We start from the raw sequence: 18,617 nt of genomic DNA on the forward strand, positions 1-18,617 counted from the left end.
CTCGGCTGGGATCTGTGCCTTGTTCAGCACAACGGAGTCCCCGATCTCAGAATCTCTGGATACTATTGTAACATTATTATTAATAATAATTAATAGGCAGTTAAACAAAAATGTTCCTCCCCAGAGCCAGTTGCATTGTGGCATCAGGAAATGTCATTTCTAAATCCATAGAATGCTGGGTAGGAGAACCCACTGGGAAGGGATCATAACGCAAATGAAGGCGAGTGGCTTCTCTCATGCCCGATTCGACATCTCAGCAGCTGGGACTGCACAGGAAACAGAGAGAGCTGCCGATTAGCAAGTGACAATCTGCCATTGGATGAAGCAAACAGACGGAGCCAGAATTCTCTTCTGTGGGTCGGTAGCTAATAGACATGGATCTTTCCCTTGTATCCCTTCCAGTTTTTATCTGCAAAAGTGACCAGAAAGACAACAGGCAGTGAGGTCATGCGGTATCTTTAGCCATGGTTATGATGCTTTGGTGGATCCCAAAGCACTTTAGAGGCTGCATGCACAGGGATCACTGGCTTGACGCGGAGATGCAGCCAGCTCTGGGGTGCCGTTGCATGGGGATGGCTCACCCGGCGCGGAGATGCAGCCGGCTCTGGGGTGCCGTTGTATGGGGATGGCTCACCCGGCGCGGAGATGCAGCCGGCTCTGGGGTGCCGTTGCATGGGGATGGCTCACCCGGCGCGGAGATGCAGCCGGCTCTGGGGCGGGGCAGCTGGGGAACAGCTGCACACAATGCAGCACAGGGATGGCACACCTGGTGCTGAGATGCGGTCACCTCTGGGGTGGGTGGCCGGGTACTGAGCTACACAGTTTAATACAGGAAGAGGAGGGGACCCTGGTATCTAGCTGAAAGCGCAGGGGGGAGCGAGGCAGGCAGAGCGAGGGATTCAGCTAGGACACCAGAATGAACACTTGGATGAAAGACGAACGTGCCGGAGACACTACAATGGACGTTGTCAGCACAGCGCCCCCTAGTGCTGCACTGGGGCCATCCCTGACTGCCAGGGGACAGCGCCTCTTTTCAGCCCCTGCCTTGCTCCCTGCAGCACAGCGCCCCCTAGTGCCACGCTACAGCGGCTGGCGGTGGCAGAGCTGGCCTCTGGATGGCTCGGTGGTTGGCAGGCAGGGTGGACGCTTTGTCCCAAGAGCTGGGTGGGGAGGCAGATTGCAGGAGGGTCAGGTTGCTCTGCAGAGAGACCACGCTTCTGAACACCAGTTACAGTGCCTGGGGAGTGACAAAGTGTCCTTGGGTATTTGGGGACTCACCTGCCCCTCGTTTGGCACAACCGGGTAGCACTCGCTTCTGCCCCTGGCTACTGGAAGCTGTAGGGAAGAGAGGTATAGTCAGTGAGTGTCTCCACTAAGTCACCCAAATTATTCCCTAGTAGTGCAGTGTGGCATTGGGGGTCAGCATTGGTGGTGAGGGGCGAGCACCCCTTACTGAGCCCCTTCCCCACTCCCCGCAGCTACGGCACCCCCTAGTCCTGCACTGGGGCCTTGGGGCCAGCACTGACTGCCCGGGGAGAGCGCTCCCTGCTAAACCCCAACCCCACCACCTGCAGCACAGGGCCCCCTAGTGCCCCACCAGAGTGACTGGTGGGGGCAGAGCTGGGCTCTGGACGGTTTGGTGGTTGGCAGGCAGGGTGGAAAGTTTGTCCCAAGAGCTGGGCGGGAGCTCTGGTCGGGGAGGCCGATTGCAGGAGGATCAGGTCGCCCTGTGGTGAGACAACACATCCCAACACCCCTTGGACTGCCCGGGGAGTGGAAAACGGGGCTCAGGCACTGCAGGACTCACCTTCTCTTCGTCTGGCAAAGCCGGGTAGCACTGGAATTTCCCACTCTCCACCGGAACCTGCAGCAGCGAGAGGCATAGTCAGGGAGCGTCTCTGAGTTACCCACATTGTTCCCTGCAGCACAGCGCCCCCTAGCACTGCACGGGGGCATTGGGGTCAGCGTTGGCTGCCAGAAGAGAGCGCTCCCTACTGAGCCACCTGCCCCAATCCTTGCAGCACAGCGCCCCCTGGTGCTGCACTGGGGGACTGGGGTCAGCACTGGTGGTGAGGGGAGAGTGTCCCCTACTGATTTGCTCTGCTCCATGCAGTACCCAGTACATGCTATGGTTTGCCCCAAAGTGACACTGCAAAGGGATGGCTTGCCCAGTGCTGCGATGCAGCCACCTCTGGGGTGGGGCAACTGGGGAACAGCTGGATAATGCCGTTGCATGGGGATGGCTTGCCTGGCACCGATATGCAGCCAGCTCTGGGGTGCAGCAGCCGGGGAACAGCTACACAGCGCCTCCTACCACCACGCTGGGACATCAGGGCCAGCACTGACTGTCAGGGGAGAGCGCCCATTACTGAGCCCCCCATTCCCTGCAGCACAGGGCCCCCTAGTGCCCCACCAGAGTGACTGGTGGGGGCAGAGCTGGGCTGTGGATGGTTTGGTGGTTGGCAGGCAGGGTGGAAAGTTTGTCCCAAGAGCTGGGCGGGAGCTCTGGTCGGGGAGGCCGATTGCAGGAGGATCAGGTCGCCCTGTGGTGAGACAACACATCCCAACACCCCTTGGACTGCCCGGGGAGTGGAAAATGGGGCTCAGGCACTGTGGGACTCACCTTCTCTTCGTCTGGCAAAGCCGGGTAGCACTGGAATTTCCCACTCTCCACCGGAACCTGCAGCAGCGAGAGGCATAGTCAGGGAGCATCTCTGAGTTACCCACATTGTTCCCTGCAGCACAGCGCCCCCTAGCACTGCACGGGGGCATTGGGGTCAGCGTTGGCTGCCAGAAGAGAGCGCTCCCTACTGAGCCACCTGCCCCAATCCTTGCAGCACAGCGCCCCCTGGTGCTGCACTGGGGGACTGGGGTCAGCACGGTGATGAGGGGAGAGTGTCCCCTACTGATTTGCTCTGCTCCATGCAGTACCCAGTACATGCTATGGTTTGCCCCAAAGTGACACTGCAAAGGGATGGCTTGCCCAGTACTGCAATGCAGCTACCTCTGGGGTGGGGCAACTGGGAAACAGCTGGATAATGCCGTTGCATGGGGATGGCTTGCCTGGCACCGATATGCAGCCAGCTCTGGGGTGCAGCAGCTGGGGAACAGCTACACAGCGCCTCCTACCAGCACGCTGGGACATCAGGGCCAGCACTGACTGTCAGGGGAGAGCGCCCATTACTGAGCCCCCCATTCCCTGCAGCACAGGGCCCCCTAGTGCCCCACCAGACTGACTGGTGGGGGCAGAGCTGGGCTCTGGATGGTTTGGTGGTTGGCAGGCAGGGTGGAAGGTCTGTCCCAGGAGCTGGGAGGTAGCTCTGGATGCAGGAGGGGCAGGTCGCTCTGCAGTGAAACCAGACATCTGAGTATCCTTTAGACTGCCTGGAAAGTGAGAAAGGGGCCTCAGGTGCTTAGCGACTCACCTTCCTCTTCTGTGGCACCAGTGGGTGTCACTGGCTTTTCCCCGTCTCCACCGGAAGTTGCAGGAGAGAAAGGCATAGTCAGTAAGTGTCTGGGCATCCCCAACATTGTTCCCTGCAGCACAGCGCCCCCGAACACTGCACTGGGGTCAGCTCTGACTGCCGGAGGACAGCGCCCCCTACTGAGCCTTTGCTCTGCTTCCCGCAGTGCGGTGCCCCCCAGTGCCACACCGGAGCAGCGGGTGGAGGCAGAGCTGGGCTCTGGATGGATTCGGGGGAGGGATAGCTGAGGGGTTTGAGCATTGGCCTGCTAAACCCAGGGTTGTGAGTTCAATCCTTGAGGGGGCCATTTAGGGATCTAGGGCAAAAATTGGGGATCGGTCCTGCTTTGAGCAGGGGGTTGGACTAGATGACCCCCTGAGGTCCCTTCCAACCCTGATAGTCTATGATTCTATGGTGCTTGGCAGGCAGGGTAGAAGGTTTGTCCCAGGTGCTGGGTGGTAGCTCTGGGTGGGGAGGCAGATTGCGGGAGGGGCAGGTTGCTTTGCAGTGAGACCACACCTCTGAACACCCCTCGGACTGCCAGGGCAGGGGAAAAGTGCCCTCAGATGCTTCGGGACTCACCTTCCCCATGCGTGGTACCACCAGTGGGTGTCACTGGCTTTTCCCCGTCTCCACCAGAATCTGCAGGAGAGAGAAGCCTAGTCAGGGAGTGTCTCCGAGTCACCCACAATATTTCCTGCAGCACAGCGCCCCCTAGTGTCACAGTGGGGCATTGGGGTCAGCGCTGACCGCCAGGGGAGACCGCCCACTCCTGAGCCTTTACTCTGCTTCCCACAGCACAGCGCCCTCCACCGCCACACTGGGGAATCAGGGCCAGCGCTGCCTGCCAGGGAAGGGCACCCGCTACTAGGCCCTGCCCCATCACCTGCAGCTCGGCGCCCTCCAGTGTCACACCGGAGCAGCGGGTGAAGACAGAGCTGGGCTCTGGATGGCTTGGTGCTTGGCAGGCAGGGTAGAAGGCGTGACCCAGGTGCTGGGAGGTAGCTCTGGGTGGGGAGGCAGATTGCGGGAGGGGCAGGTCACTTTACAGTGAGACCACACCTCTGAACACCCCTCGGACTGCCAGGGCAGGGGAAAAGTGCCCTCAGATGCTTCGGGACTCACCTTCCCCATGCGTGGTACCACCAGTGGGTGTCACTGGCTTTTCCCCCTCTCCACCGGAAGTTGCAGGAGAGAAAGGCATAGTCAGTAAGTGTCTGGGCATCCCCAACATTGTTCCCTGCAGCACAGCGCCCCCCAACACTGCACTGGGGTCAGCCCTGACTGCCGGAGGACAGCACCCCCTACTGAGCCTTTGCTCTGCTTCCCGCAGTGCGGTGCCCCCTAGTGCCACACCGGAGCAGTGGGTGGAGGCGGAGCTGGGCTCTGGATGGCTTCGGGGGAGGGATAGCTGAGGGGTTTGAGCATTGGCCTGCTAAACCCAGGGTTGTGAGTTCAATCCTTGAGGGGGCCATTTAGGGATCTAGGGCAAAAATTGGGGATTGGTCCTGCTTTGAGCAGGGGTTGGACTAGATGACCTCCTGAGGTCCCTTCCAACCCTGATAGTCTATGATTCTAAGGTGCTTGGCAGGCAGGGTAGAAGGCTTGTCCCAGGTGCTGGGAGGTAGCTCTGGGTGGGGAGGCAGATTGCTGGAGGGGCAGGTCACTTTGCAGTGAGACCACACCTCTGAACACCCCTCGGACTGCCAGGGCAGGGGAAAAGTGCCCTCAGATGCTTCGGGACTCACCTTCCCCATGCGTGGTACCACCAGTGGGTGTCACTGGCTTTTCCCCGTCTCCACCGGAAGCTGCAGGAGAGAGGCATAGTCAGGGAGTGTCTCTGAATCACCCACATTGGTTCCTGCAGCACAGCGCCCCCTAGTGTTGCAGTGGGGCATTGGGGTCAGCACGGACTGCCAGGGGAGACCACCCACTACTGAGTTCCTGTCCCAACCCCTACAGCACAGGGCCTCCTAATGCCACTATGGGGCATCGGGGCCAGCCTCAACTGCTATGAGAGAGCAGGTAGCCCCCTGTGCAGCACCCTGTTTTTCCTTTCTGGTCTCCCATCCAAGCATTGACCTAGCCCGTCTTCTTAGCATGGGCGCCCAAAGAAACTGAGCTTGCTGTCTGGATCTCCCCTTACTTGGAGTAGGCTTCACTGGGCATCTGTCCTCTTCTAGGACCTCTGGAAGTGGCATGGGCTGCTTGGCAAAGTAACCATCCCGCGTGATGTCCAAGATCCATTCCTCATATGCGCTAACTTCTGTGTATACCCCGGGCTGGCTCTTCCTCCCGCAGCCATTGCGAAAGCTGGAGAGGCCAGTCAGGTACCAGGTGCCCTTCTCATTGCAAATCAGAGGCCCCCCATCATCGCCCTGGAAAGTCACAAGCAAAGGGACAACTGCATGAACTCCAGACTGGGTGGGTTCTCAGGGCCTGTTGGACAGTGGATATTCTGGGTCTTCCCCAGGGCGTGGCTGCATGAGGAGTTGTCCCAGAAATTTAGTGGAACAGTCCTCCAAGAATGACCATGAGCTACCCCAATGCACAGTGGGTCAGAGATTGCACAGACCATGTCTGCACCGTGGAGAGCTGTGGTGTGCTACATCAATGTCCAACCCAAGGCAGGATGGACTACCCACAGACAATAGGACAGGTCACCCTGGAGAACCAGGACATACTGGATCCATGCCTTACCGAACACCGGCTGGCTCAGCCCTGGGCAAAATAGGACACATTAGTACCATGGACAGCTCTAGAGGAACAAGGGTGTGTGGAAAACCTGCCTGACCCAAAAGCATGTAGCTCAGCAATGGCCAATAGAAAATCTCAGTACCATGGACAGTGCTATAAGCCCCATGTACTGCTGGGTACCTGCCCCACTGAATGCTGGATGGTTCAGCCCCAGAGGATTGATCACTTCAGCACCATGGACAGCTCCAGAGGAGCCAGCATCTAGATTCAAGTGATCAGCACCCTGAACGTCCAGAGCATCTGATAAGCAAATGGGGCAGGGGTGAGATGCAGGGGGGGACGGAAGGCCTGCCAGAACCAGGCCTTTGGGTGGAAAATGGGGGAATGTCTCCCTTGACGGAGCCATGGAGATCAGTCCTTCAGAGCCAGCTGTTGTGGCTGCCCAGATGTTCTGAAGACCCGGGGGCCATGCTATGCCAAGGATGGCTCACTCACCTCACAGCTGGTGCTCTTCTCCTGTTGAGCAGCGCAAAGCATGTTTGGGAGGATGGACACTGCCTCGCCAGCGGAGCCGGACTGGTTGTAGGTGCAGTTACAGGCGACAGGTCCCATGAGATCCACCTCCATGCCCTGTAGTAGCTGCGGTAGGGGAGCCCGATCTATAAAAACACAGAGACATTGTGTTGGCAGTTACCAAGCCCTACCCCTTATCCTACCCTCTGCCCCTTGAGCCAGCCACTGACCGCCTGGGGGCCAGATCGAAGTCGGTGCCCCTAGAGGGGAAAGGCCCCCATGTCCCACATACCATTCTCCCGTCCCCTGACCCAGCAGGTGCCGCCGAGCTGAAATCGGTGTGTCTTGTAGGGGACGCAGACAGCCCAGATGTTCTCCCCAAACACCACTGGCTTGGCGAGCCTCAGCAGCGCGATGTCAAATCCCGTCTTCACATTCACGTAGGCTGCATGGAGGATGAGCTTCCGAAGGCCCCTCTCTTCTTGCCAGCGTGGCTCTTCCTCCTCCCGCCGTTCACCCAGGAGCACCTTCCAGGCTCTGGGGTTTTGCCGCCTGCAACACAGCCCCCGGAGGGGGTTACTAATCGGTCAGGGCAAGGAGCTGGGAGTCAGGAGTTTGGAGTTCGATCCACGGCACTGGCAAGGGAGTGGGGTCAGAAGGGGATGGGGGTCAGGACTTCTGGGTTCTATCCCTGGCTCTGGAAGAGGAGTGGGGTCTAGTGCTTAGAGCAGAGGGGGATGGGGGGTCAGGACTCCTGGGTTCTATCTCTGGGAGGGGAGTGGGGTCCAGAGGGGAGCTGGGCAGGGCACACATTACAGACAGTCATTCATCTCTGATAGAGGCATGGATACCCTGATGTGCATGACACCTCTCCCTCCCTCCCCAACCCCTGCTGGGACACCCCCACCTCATGCCCCTCACTCACCCGATGAAGCAGTGAGCAGCCGCCAGCACCCGGCTCTCAGAGATCAGCGCTCCCCCGCAGACATGCTGCCCCCGATATTGTAGGCTCACGTACCAGGGCCAAGGCCCCTTGGCAGTGACACTCAGCTCGGATCCGTTCAGCTTCCCACAACCTGGAGAGATTAGAAGTCAGTAGCCTATCACCTGCCCCTCACAGCCAGCCATTCCCCCTCCCTGGGGCTGGATCAGAACCAGCCATTCCCCCTCCCTGGGGCTGGATCAGAACCAGCACCCCCGAGAGGGGAAAGGCTCCATGTCCCATTCCCCACTGGCCGCACCTCTGCACTTTTCATGGTCACTGCTGACAGGGGGCGGCGCAGTCTGGACAGCGAAGGAGGCTCCCTCTGTCTGGTTCTGGATCCAGTCTGTGTAGGCAGTGACCTCGGTCAGCAGGATGGGGCTGTGGGGCCGGGCACAGCCCACTGAGAAGCTCAGGATCCCGGCCTGGAACCATGTCCCATCCTCGAAGCAGGCCACTGGCCCCCCGGAATCACCCTGGGGAGGGATGGGCATGGAGATTCAGGGCTGGGGAGCAAGGTGTGATCCCTTTGCCCTCTCTACCCCCATCCAAACCAGGGGCAGCCCCTCTGTTCCCCTCCCACAACCCATCTGCTTCCCCTTAGAATCATAGAATCATGGAATATCACGGTTGGAAGGGACCTCAGGAGGTCATCTAGTCCAACCCTCTGCTCAAAGCAGGACCAATCCCCAATTTTTGCCCCTGATCTCTAAATGGCCTTCTCAAGGATTGAACTCACAACCCTGGATTTAGCAGGCCAATGCTCAAACCACTGAGCTATCCCTCCCCTTCTTTCTCTCCAACCCCTTAGCCCAGCCCCTCTGCCTTTCCCCCACCTGGCACCCCCCTTTCACTCTCACCTGGCAAGGCCCCACGCCCCCTTTCTGATACCCGGCACAGATCAGCCCTGGCCCGGCGGGGCTGGCGAGCTCCTTCTGGCGCAGATTATTGTGGATGCAGTTGCAGGTCTCTGCACTGAGCAAGTCCAGCCCCACCTTCTTGAGAGGCTTGGGAGGTGGGAGGGTCACTGCAGGGAGAGAAAGAAAACGGGTGAGTGCCCTGTCAGGAATGAGCATACCCCGGAGCGGGGAAAGGGACAGGGGACTAGATGTCTCCATCTTTGCCAGGAGCTCTCCCCTCTCACTCACTGTCCTCCTTCACCCTGCCCCAGCCGGTGGCCCAGCACTGGGACCCGAAGGCGAATTGGTGGTTGGCGTAAGGCAGGCAGATGGGGGCTACATCACGGCTGAAAGGGACGGGCTCAGCCAGCCTCAGCAGGGCAATGTCCAAGCCCTTAGTGAAGTCTTTGTACTTCTCGTGGGTGATGATCTCGGACACGTTCCGCACTATGCCCGGCAGACGGCCACCTCTCAGCTTCAGACGCCCCAGTACCACGTTCCAGGAGGATGAGTCCTTGGTCGTGTCCTTCCTGCAGGGGGATAAGGGCCTGGGTGTCATTACCAGGCTGAGTTCTAGACTTGTCCTAGATTGTGTATGTGTATGTGTGCTGAAGGAGAAACATATAAGCTAATTAAGGCTAATTAAGGCGTGGTTCCCTAGGGAGGGTGGCTACAGGTTAATTGAAGCACCTGCTGTCAATTAAGGCCTTGTCAAGAACCTAATAACCCCCCCCCCCCCCGCTTCAGGCAGTCAGGGAAAAGGAGAGAGGACTGGAGCCTGGAGGTGTGCTGTGCGACTTGAAAGATCAGAGGACCAAAGTAAGGGAGACCCTGCCCCACCAGGGGAGGGAGACTCCCTCCCCCAGCGTCTAAGGACCAAAGTTATCCCACCCAAGGGGGAAGAGGGTGAGAACCCACAGGGGTTGAGAGGGGCTGGGGCTCAGAGTGAGAAGCCAGCCCAGACCCCGCCCCTGCTTCCCTCCTTTACCACCTTCCCAGGCCCCAAGAGCAGGGGCAAGAGGTGGCAGGTTAGCCCCCTGCCAAGAAAAGCGCAGGACCCACCAAACTGACACTGGCCATCTTGTCTCTCTCTCTCTATATAGATTGCTTCCTGGCTCTTGGTGGTGCACTTGGTTCTAGGTTAATGGATCTTGCTGATTCTAGATTCCCTGTTCTGAGGTTATTTGTCTCTTGGTGGTGGTCATCTTTTTAAGTGCATGGCTCTAGACTCACTCTGGATTGCAGCTCTAGATTAGTGGGTCTAGGTTTGTTCTAGATGGTGCCTGTAAAACAGTTCTACATTCATGGTTCTAGACCAGTTCTAGGCAGTACATACAACTATACAATTGTGGGTTTAGACTAATTCCAGACGTTGTATACAGCATGAGGTTCTTTGCTCTGGTTTGTACATATTGTTTTAGTTTCCTGCCTCTATGTTTGTTCTAGATGCTGTGTGCAGCTCTAGATTCACTGCTCTTGATGGTAGACACCTTTCTAGATTTATGTCTCCATTCTTTCCAGATCGTGCATACATATCTAGATCCTCAACTGTGGTTGGTGCACACAGTTTACATGCCCAGCTCTAGGCTCATTATAGATGCTGTGCATGGTTTTGGACTAACTGCTCTGTACTCTAGATCCTGAATACCTATCTAGATGTTGCAGACGCTCTAGATTTCATCATCTCTGATCTTTCAAGTCTCAGGATGTTTTACTGGAGACCATGCTGGGTTCTAGAACAGCTCTCTGCCTCTGGATGATGTGTGCACTGTTCTAGACTGAGAGTTCTCGTGCCCATGGCTCTAGATGAGCAGCCCTGCACTCCCAGTGCTAGATGACACACACAGTCCTAGCTACCCTGTTCTAGAGGCCATGCAGACTTCTTTCCCCAAGATTCGAGCCCTGAGGTTCTAGACTCACCCAATAAAGCAGTGAGCGGCTGAAAGAACCCATTTGTCACCAATCAGGGTCCCTCCACACATGTGCTCCCCGCGGAGCTGCAGGCTGGCCTGCCAGGGCCACTCCCCTCTCCGGGCATTGACCCCACCGACGATCCGGCCAAAGATTCTCTGCTGGCCACAGACTGGTCCTGTAGAAAGTGGGGGAAATAGTTATCACTCAATAATCCTACCCCACATGTGGAAGAAAACAGAGGGAACTGGTTATTCCAGGAGAGGAGTGGGGTCTAGTGAGTTAGAACAGGGGGTCCTGGGATCCAGGACTCCTGGGTTCTATCCTGGCTCTGGGAAGTGAGTGGGGTCTAGTGGGTTAGAGCAGGGTGGGGAGGGGCATGGAATCCTGGGTTTTATCTCTCACTCCAGGAGGAGAGTGGGGTCTAGTGGGTTAAAGTATGGGGAGGCTGTGTGTGTGTGATGTGATTGTGTCCGCCTCATTGTGCATACCCTTGTGTGGGTGTCTCACTGTTATTACATCCATGGTGGCATGTGCAAATTCCATGCAGCTGGATTGCAGAGTCTCTGCAATGTCTGCTGCATGATTTATCAAACCTCCCTTGCCCATCAGCCTGGAAATCTGGAGCCTTCATCCCTCCCCCACCAGGGGGAGGGATAGCTCAGTGGTTTGAGCATTGGCCTGCTAAACCCAGGGTTGTGAGTTTAGTCCTTTAGGGGGCCATTTGGGATCTGGGGCAAAAATTGGGGATGGGTCCTGCTTTGAGCAGGGGGTTGGACTAGATGACCTCCTGAGGTCCCTTCCAACCCTGATATTCTATGATTCTATGAAATGTTGCAATGGCTTTACTTGTGTATCCTATTAATCTAGACTCACGGAAATGTCAGGCTGGACGGGACCATGAGAGGGCATCAAGTCCAGCCCCCTGTGCTGATGCAGGACCAAGTAAACCTAGACCAGCCCTGACAGATGTTTGTCCAGTCTGTTCTTAGAAACCTCCAATGATGGGGATTCCACATCCTCCATCGGAAGCCCATTCCAGAGCTTAATGCCCCTGAGAGTTAGAAAGTTTTCTTCAAATTTCTAACCTAAATCTTCCTTGCTGCAGATTAAGCCCATTTCTTCTTGTCCTACCATCAGTGGACGGAGCGAACAATTGATCACCAGCCTCTGTACCAAAACCCTTAACATATTTGAAGATGGTTATCAGGTCCCCCCCTTACTCTTCTTTTCTCAAGACTAAACACACCTGGCTTTTTTAACCTTTCCTCATAGCTCAGGTGGACTAAACTTTTTTGCTCCCCTCTGGACTCTCTCATAGAAAGCTAGAATATCAGGGTTGGAAGGGACCTCAGGAGGTCATCTAGTCCAACCCCCTGCTCAAAGCAGGACCAATTCCCCAATTTTTGTCCCAGATCCCTAAATGGCCCCCTCAAGGATTGAACTCACAACCCTGGGTTTAGCAGGCCAATGCTCAAACCACCGAGCCATCCCTCCTCTCCAATTTGTCCACATCTTCCTGAGAGTACGGTTCTCAGAACTGGACACAGCCCTCCAGCTGAGACCTCACCAGTGCTGAGTAGAGGGGGACAATGACCTCCCGGGTCTTCCATATGACGCTCCTGCTCATACACCCCAGACTGATATTCGCCTTTCTTTCCACTGCATCACATTGTTGACTCATATTCTCTCTGTGATCTGCTATAAGCCCCGAAGCCTTTCCAGCAGCACTGCACCTCGCCAGTTATTCCCCCATTTTGTAGCTGTGCATCTGACTTTCCCTTCCTACGTGCTGCGCTTTGCGTTTGCCCTTATTGACTTTCCTCTGGTGGGTTTCAGACCAGTGCGCTGGGCATTGACTCATTTGCAGAAGCCCACCGTGAAATGCAAAAATCCTCCTTTCCAGAGCCGCCATTCCTGCTCCCCAGCCGCCACAGCTCCGGGGCAGATGGAACCAGCCGCTCAGGAGCCTGGAGGAGGGCAGCCAAATTCCCACAAGCCCAGATCAGAGGGATGTTGGGCTTCCTACCTGTTGCCACTGCTCCTTGCTGGAGGCCTGTAAGGGAGAGAAAACAAGGGTGAGGAGCCTGTGTTGGTATCCTCTGGGGGATGATTTCATCTGGAGGGATGTGCTGGCTCAGTAGGACCCAGTATCTGACTCCAGGGCAGCCCGGACCCAGGATACCCAGTGGACTTAGCAGGGAGAACTTACATCTCTGAGGCATCATTGTCTGTGGACTAGAGCTCATGGGTTAGAAAATGAGGGGTTGGGAGCCAGGACTCCTGGGTTCCACCCCTGGCTCTGGGAGGACAGTGGGGACTAGTGGGTTAGAGCATGCGGGGCTGGGAGTCAGGACTCCTGGGTTCTATCGCTCGCTCCGGGGGGTGGGGGAGTGGGTCTGGTGGGTTAGAGCAGGGGAAGGGAGTCAGCAGGACGCCTGGGTTCTATTTGCAGTTCTCAGAGGATAAAAAGGCAATAGACTAAAAAAGAAAAGGGTTGAAAGCCCAAGGACACCTAAGGGGATGGGGGGATATAAAATGGTTAAAAACCCAACAAAATCACCTCGGTGAAAGAAAAGGAAACTATTTTTAAAAACAAACAAGCAAATATTGGTTTTGGGCTTACAAACACACAGGGCTGTGCGCTAGGGGGCGCTCTCCCCGGGCAGTCAGTGCTGGCGTCAATGCCCCAGTGCACCACTAGGGGGCACTGTGCTGCAGGGAGCAGGGCAGGGCTCGGTCGGGAGTGCTCCCCTCTGGCAGTCAGTGCTGGCACCAATGTCCCAGAGAGACACTAGGGGGCGCTGTCCTGCACACAGCGGGGGGGGTGGGGGCTCAGTAGGGGGCACTCCTCCCTCGCTGTTGCCCCCCAGTGCGGCACTAGGGGGAGCAGTGCTGCAGGGAATGGGGGGCTCAATAGCGGTGGGTGGAGCGTTAATGTGAACAGCGACTGCACCTTGCCCGGCTCGGTCCCATTTGGACTCCCCTCTAGGAAGCTCTTATCTCCTGGCCTGAGCCATGAGACCAGTTCGCTCTGGCTGCCTCATGTGGGTGCCGTCCAGGGGGCACGGTGCTCAGCTGCCGGTGCTGGGATTTCCGTGGGCCCATCTAGCGCTGTATCCTGCCCGCTCCAGCAGTGAGCAGGGCTGGATCAGAGGAAGTTGCCATGTCCCCACTCAGCATTGCCCAGCGTCTCTTGTGACATGGTGTTTGACCGAGAGGAAGATCTTCCTTCCTGTTCCTGCTCACAGGCAGTTCCTTTCTGCCCTGGAGCATGGGAGTGGGACCACTCCACCTTCAATCCCCTACAGGCAGCAGCTTGTCCTCGGCCTGTCGGATCCCCGTGTGCTATGAACTGCACAGGGGTGACGGACTGTCACGCCCCCCCTCCCACCCCCCTAGTTTGTGCTCCCCACAGCCTGCACACCCAGCTGGCTGCCCGCTTGAGTTTCACTCAAGTGCAATCCTCTGATGCATCAGCAAAGCAATTCTAATCGGTCACTATCATGAAGACTGAGGCCAATTATTCCAAGTGCTCCCGTATCCACAAACAGACTCCGACTGTCTTGAAAACTGCGGCACCTCACGAGGCTGCACGGTGGGGTATTTGAGGTCAGCCCGAAATATGGCCCCCTAAAAATCACACGACAACCACCACTTCCAGCTCTTACCACTTTGTTTGTGCGCGCCTATCGATGAAACGATGGCTCTCATCTACCTCAAAACTGATCTCCCCCGCTAAGTTTGGATCTCCGGTCCTATCCCCTTTGGGGAAGCGAGAGTGATGAAGTTATCCAGGCTCAATGTTAGCTCTCCAGTGTGGCTGGAGGCCAAGCAAGGAGCCGGGGGAGAAAAAATCTTTATGTGCCCAGCAGGATTTGGTGACTAGTTGTGATGGTAAACTTCAGCACTCACAGGCTTTGAGCCTGAGTCCTGCCCTCCGCAAAGGCTATTTTTGGTAATGTTGCCTGGAGGCCAAAGGTTCTGGTTTCAGAGTTGATATTTCAAAATTCTGAGAAATGCCAAGCATGAGCAAGCAAGTTGCTTAACGCCAGGCCAGGTAGTCCTAACAGACAATCCTAGTCTAAGGATTTGCGTACAGTTGCTATTGACCAGGATCCTGTCCTCAATCAAAGCAGCAACTTCAGTTGATCATGGAAAAGTCAACCCCCAGAGCAGGTTCCAGCTGTCTGTGAGAACTCATCCAATCTACACAAACCCAAGGACAGTCCTGATTGATTTCACCCCTCCCCGAGCTGTAGTTCCTTGGAAAACGGTGTTCCAAAGGACTTGTCAGACCCTGGAAACGTTTTCGTCACGATCGGCCCCCTTGCTCGTGCTGTCGTTGCAGAGAATTGCATGGGCTCTTTTTTGGATCCAACTCAGTCCAAGGGCAAGGCACCTGAGTCATGCTTCTCAGAATCTTGCCTCTCTCCTCGATTTAATTAATATGCCTTTCCAGGGAAATGATTGCGACATAGAATCGAAGTCTGCACATGGATGTGAGAACACCTTGAAAGAGCATTTCTCAAAGCAGAAACTTTGGCAAAACTCCCCCAAACAAGTCTCTGCAGAATGATGTTAGATAAGGATGCTGATAACTTTGGGGAGGGTGCAGAGAAGAGCTGTGAGAATGATTAAAGGATGGGAAAACCTGCCTCATAGTGAGATGTCCGCGGAGCTCAATCTATTTAGCTTTAACAAAGGGACGGTTAAGGGCTGACTTGGTCACTGTCTATAATGACTTACATGGGGAGCAAATATTTGATAATGGGCCCTTCAGTTGAGCAGAGAAAGGTCTAACAGGATCCAACAGCTGGAAGTTGAAGCCAGACAAATTCAGATTGGAAATAAGGTGCAAATTTTTAACAGCAAAGGGAATTTAATCATTGGAATAATTTACAAAGGGGGGATTCTCCATCCCTGACTATTTGTAAATCAAGATTGGATGTTTTCCGGAGAGATCTGCTGTAATTCAAGCACACAAGTCCTACTGTCAGGCTACATCTCCACTACAGCCGGGATCGACGCTCTGAGATCGATCCACCGGCGGTCCATTTAGCGGGTCTAGTGAAGACCCGCCAAACTGGCAGCAGATGGCTCTCCAGTCGATCCCTATACTCCATCCCCAACGAGAAGAGTAAGGTAAGTCGATGGGAGAGTTTCTCCCGTCGACCCCCAGCAGTGTAGACCCCGTGGTAACTCGACCTAAGGTATGTCAACTCCAGCTACATTATTCACGTAGCTGGAATTGCGTGGTGCAGGTCGACTTACCGCAGTCGTGTAGACATCAGACTCTAGGATCTAGTGGTGTGGAATCTATGAATGCGAGTAATATACATCAGTGGTTCTCAAGATGTAATCTGCAGATCCCCAAGGGGCTGGCAGACTATGTCTAAGGGGTCCACACAGACTTAAACTGACTGAACCGAATTCAACTCTATCTGCACAGACAATCGATTTCCTAAGCTCCCTTTGACACTTTTTAGGGGTCCGCAAATGAATAAAGGTTGAGAACCACCCATGTACATAACACCAAGTTCTCAGAAAGCTTCCAAGGTTAGGACTGAAACTCTTAGCACTCGGGAAATACTCAGATATACTAGCCACAGCATGTCATCTCCAGCCACCTGGCTGCGTGCATTCTGGTGGCCAGGAAAGCCCCAGTGTGGCTGCATGAGCAAACAACTTTCTCTGGCTCATCAGCTTGGAGATCCAACCTTTACCCTGATTAGCCTTGTGGGTGCTGGGCACCAGCTGAGATCGATGCTGAGCAGAGGAGGTCAGTTTGGACGTGGATCAGAGCCATTGTTTAAGCCCCGGGTGTGGCTGGAAAAGTTACAAGAGGCTGTAACTATTAAGTTTAGCAAAGAGAAGGTTTCAGGGGGGACTTGATCCCATGTACCTACACGGAGAACAAATATTTGATAATGGGTTCTTCAGTCTAGCAGAGAAAAGTCTAACACGATCCACTGGCTGGAAGCTGAAGCTAGGTAAATTCAGACTGGAAATAAGGTGTACATTTTTAATGGGGAGAGTAATTAACTATAGGAACAATTTACCCAGGGTCGTGGTGGATTCTCCATTGTTACATTTTTTTGAATCAAGATTGGCTGTTTCTCCAAGAGATCTGCTCTAGGAATTATGCGGGGGCAGGTCTCTGGCCTGTGTTCTCCAGGGAGGTCAGACGAGATGATCACAATGGTTTGGGAAACTATGAATCCATCCATCGTTAACAGGAACTGGAGTCGCATTAGGCTGCTGGCGAGGGTGCTAGAACTGGGGCTGGGGAGGGCTGGGTTTTCATAAAGGAGGGAGCTCAGGGCCATGGGAAAAGGGACCAAGGAGGAGATCGCGTGAGAGGCAGCTGGGACTTGGAAGCCTGGAGCCAGAACCAGAGCCAGGACGGGGCTAGAGGCAGTGATGATGAAGCCTAAGGTGGCAGGGGTGGGGCTGGAGGCAGATTTGCGGGGGCTGTGGAGACGATTTGCCGGAAGGGGAAGGCTCCTGCCATAGCCCCTGCGGTGGGGAGCTGGCAGGGAGGCCATGCTGTGTGTTAAGAGCCAAGAAGACCTGTGGAGGCATGAGGCTGAGTCCCAGCAAGAAGCCCTAAGGAAGGAGGGTGGGGGTGGGAAGGGAGCCTGGGAAACCCGGGGCGGGAACATAAGAACATAAGAATGGCCCTACTGGGTCAGACCAAAGGTCCATCCAGCCTAGTATCCTGTCTGCCGACAGTGGCCAATGCCAGGTGCCCCAGAGGGTGTGAACCTAACAGTAATGATCAAGTGATCTCATCTCCACCCTCTGACAAATAGGCTAGGGACAGTTAGAAGGCAAAGACTCCAGGAGATGGGGCATCTCACAGCAGCAGGTCAGGCCTAAAAGTGGACTCAGGGCCGAGCTGAGACCGAGGGGGCACTAAGGCAGTGGGAGATGAGGTGAGCCCCCGGCAGGGCTCGGAGATGGACCAGGAGCCAAGTGGGACCCAGAGTAAAGGCGCTGGGATTTCTTGGAGTGGTCTATGTTGAAGAGTCAGGGGCCTGAGGAGCTCCCAGGAAGAGGGCAGAGAAGGCTGGAATGTGGGGTGCTGTTTGATGTGGATTTGGGAGTGGAGTACCCCAGAATTAAAACGGGAGCTGGCTGTGCTCTAGGAGCCAGGACTCCTGGGTTCTTTCCCTGGCTCGGGGAGGGGAGTGGGATTTGGTGGGTTAGGAGCCAGGACTGCTGGGTTCTAACCCTGGCTCTGGGAGGGGAGTGCGGTCTAGCGGTTAGAGCTGGGTGTCTGGGAGCCAGGTTTCCTGGGTTCTATCCCTACCTCTGGGAGGAGTGTGGTGGGATGCCTGGAGTCATGATATCCCAGCCACTCCAGTTTTGCCCGTGCACCAGGGAATCTGGTGCCCGGTGCATTGGAAGCTGTCTTGCAACCCTGCCCTGAGCTGAGCACTAATTTGGAGCAAACCATTGAGGGAACTTTATACTCTTACGCAGAAATGGCAAACAAACAGGGAAGCTTCCTGTTCACGGAAATGAGGGTTTCCCCTACAATCCAGCTCCGCTCCAACCCCAAATGTAAACAAAATCCCTGAGCAAATACCCAGCACTGTCCCGTGCTGACCCAGCCTGGCCTTTTCTCTTTCCCCAAGAGTGGGTCTCACTCATCCCTAGGGACAGCTGTTAGCTGCTCCCTGCTCCTACTCAGTGTTCCTTCTTTGTTGCTGGGTGAGGAGAGCAGAGGCTGGATTCATCCCGCGCAGGAGGTGTTAGCAGGACTGGGAGTCTGGATCAAGGCACTTTACACTCCTGGGTTCTCTCTCCAGCTCTGGGAGGGGAGTGGGGCGCAGTAGTTGGAGCATGGGGCTGGGGAGCTGGGATTCAGGACTCTCTGGTTCTGGAAGGGGAGTGGGGTCTAGTGGGTTAGAGCAGGAGGGGCTGGGAGCCAGGACTCCTGGGTTCTATCCCCAGCTCCGGGTTTGCAGGTCCTGTCACCATCCCCATCGACACAGCAGCTCGGTGCCTAAATCAGTCTTGCCACACCACAATGGCAAGCCACTTCCAAACTGCACCAACCCCATCCCGCAGCCAGATTTCCCTCCCGTCCCGTGACTCACAGATCCCGATCAGCAGCAGTTGCCGAAGGCTGAGAGATTCCAT

At 55.8% G+C, this 18,617-nt stretch overlaps 1 protein-coding gene across 1 annotated transcript; it reads right to left on the minus strand.

Annotated features, from left to right (window-relative positions):
• Positions 1-203: 203 nt before the first annotated feature.
• On the minus strand, positions 204-18,617 carry LOC125637857 (serine protease 53-like). The gene is made up of 17 exons (XM_075129056.1): positions 18,575-18,617; positions 12,496-12,522; positions 10,476-10,644; positions 8,805-9,085; positions 8,517-8,683; positions 7,937-8,132; positions 7,600-7,750; positions 6,967-7,226; positions 6,657-6,820; positions 5,611-5,842; positions 5,213-5,272; positions 4,590-4,704; positions 4,351-4,471; positions 2,624-2,680; positions 1,808-1,864; positions 1,279-1,335; positions 204-266 (listed from the first exon to the last, which is right to left on the minus strand). Exons 1-17 carry the CDS (start codon positions 18,615-18,617, stop codon positions 204-206), a joined length of 2,220 nt encoding a protein of 739 aa, XP_074985157.1.

This window comes from Caretta caretta, chromosome 6 (genome assembly GCF_965140235.1).
Source record: "Caretta caretta isolate rCarCar2 chromosome 6, rCarCar1.hap1, whole genome shotgun sequence".
NCBI lineage: Eukaryota > Metazoa > Chordata > Testudines > Cheloniidae > Caretta > Caretta caretta.

Coding starts and splice junctions, on each gene's coding strand:
- LOC125637857 (XM_075129056.1), bottom strand. CDS start 18,617: ATGGAATCTCTCAGCCTTCGGCAACTGCTGCTGATCGGGATCT. Junction 7,227..7,599: donor GCTGCTCACTGCTTCATCGG/GTGAGTGAGGGG, acceptor GCTGTGTTGCAG/GCGGCAAAACCCCAGAGCCT. Junction 267..1,278: donor TTGTGCCAAACGAGGGGCAG/GTGAGTCCCCAA, acceptor TTTCCTGTGCAG/TCCCAGCTGCTGAGATGTCG.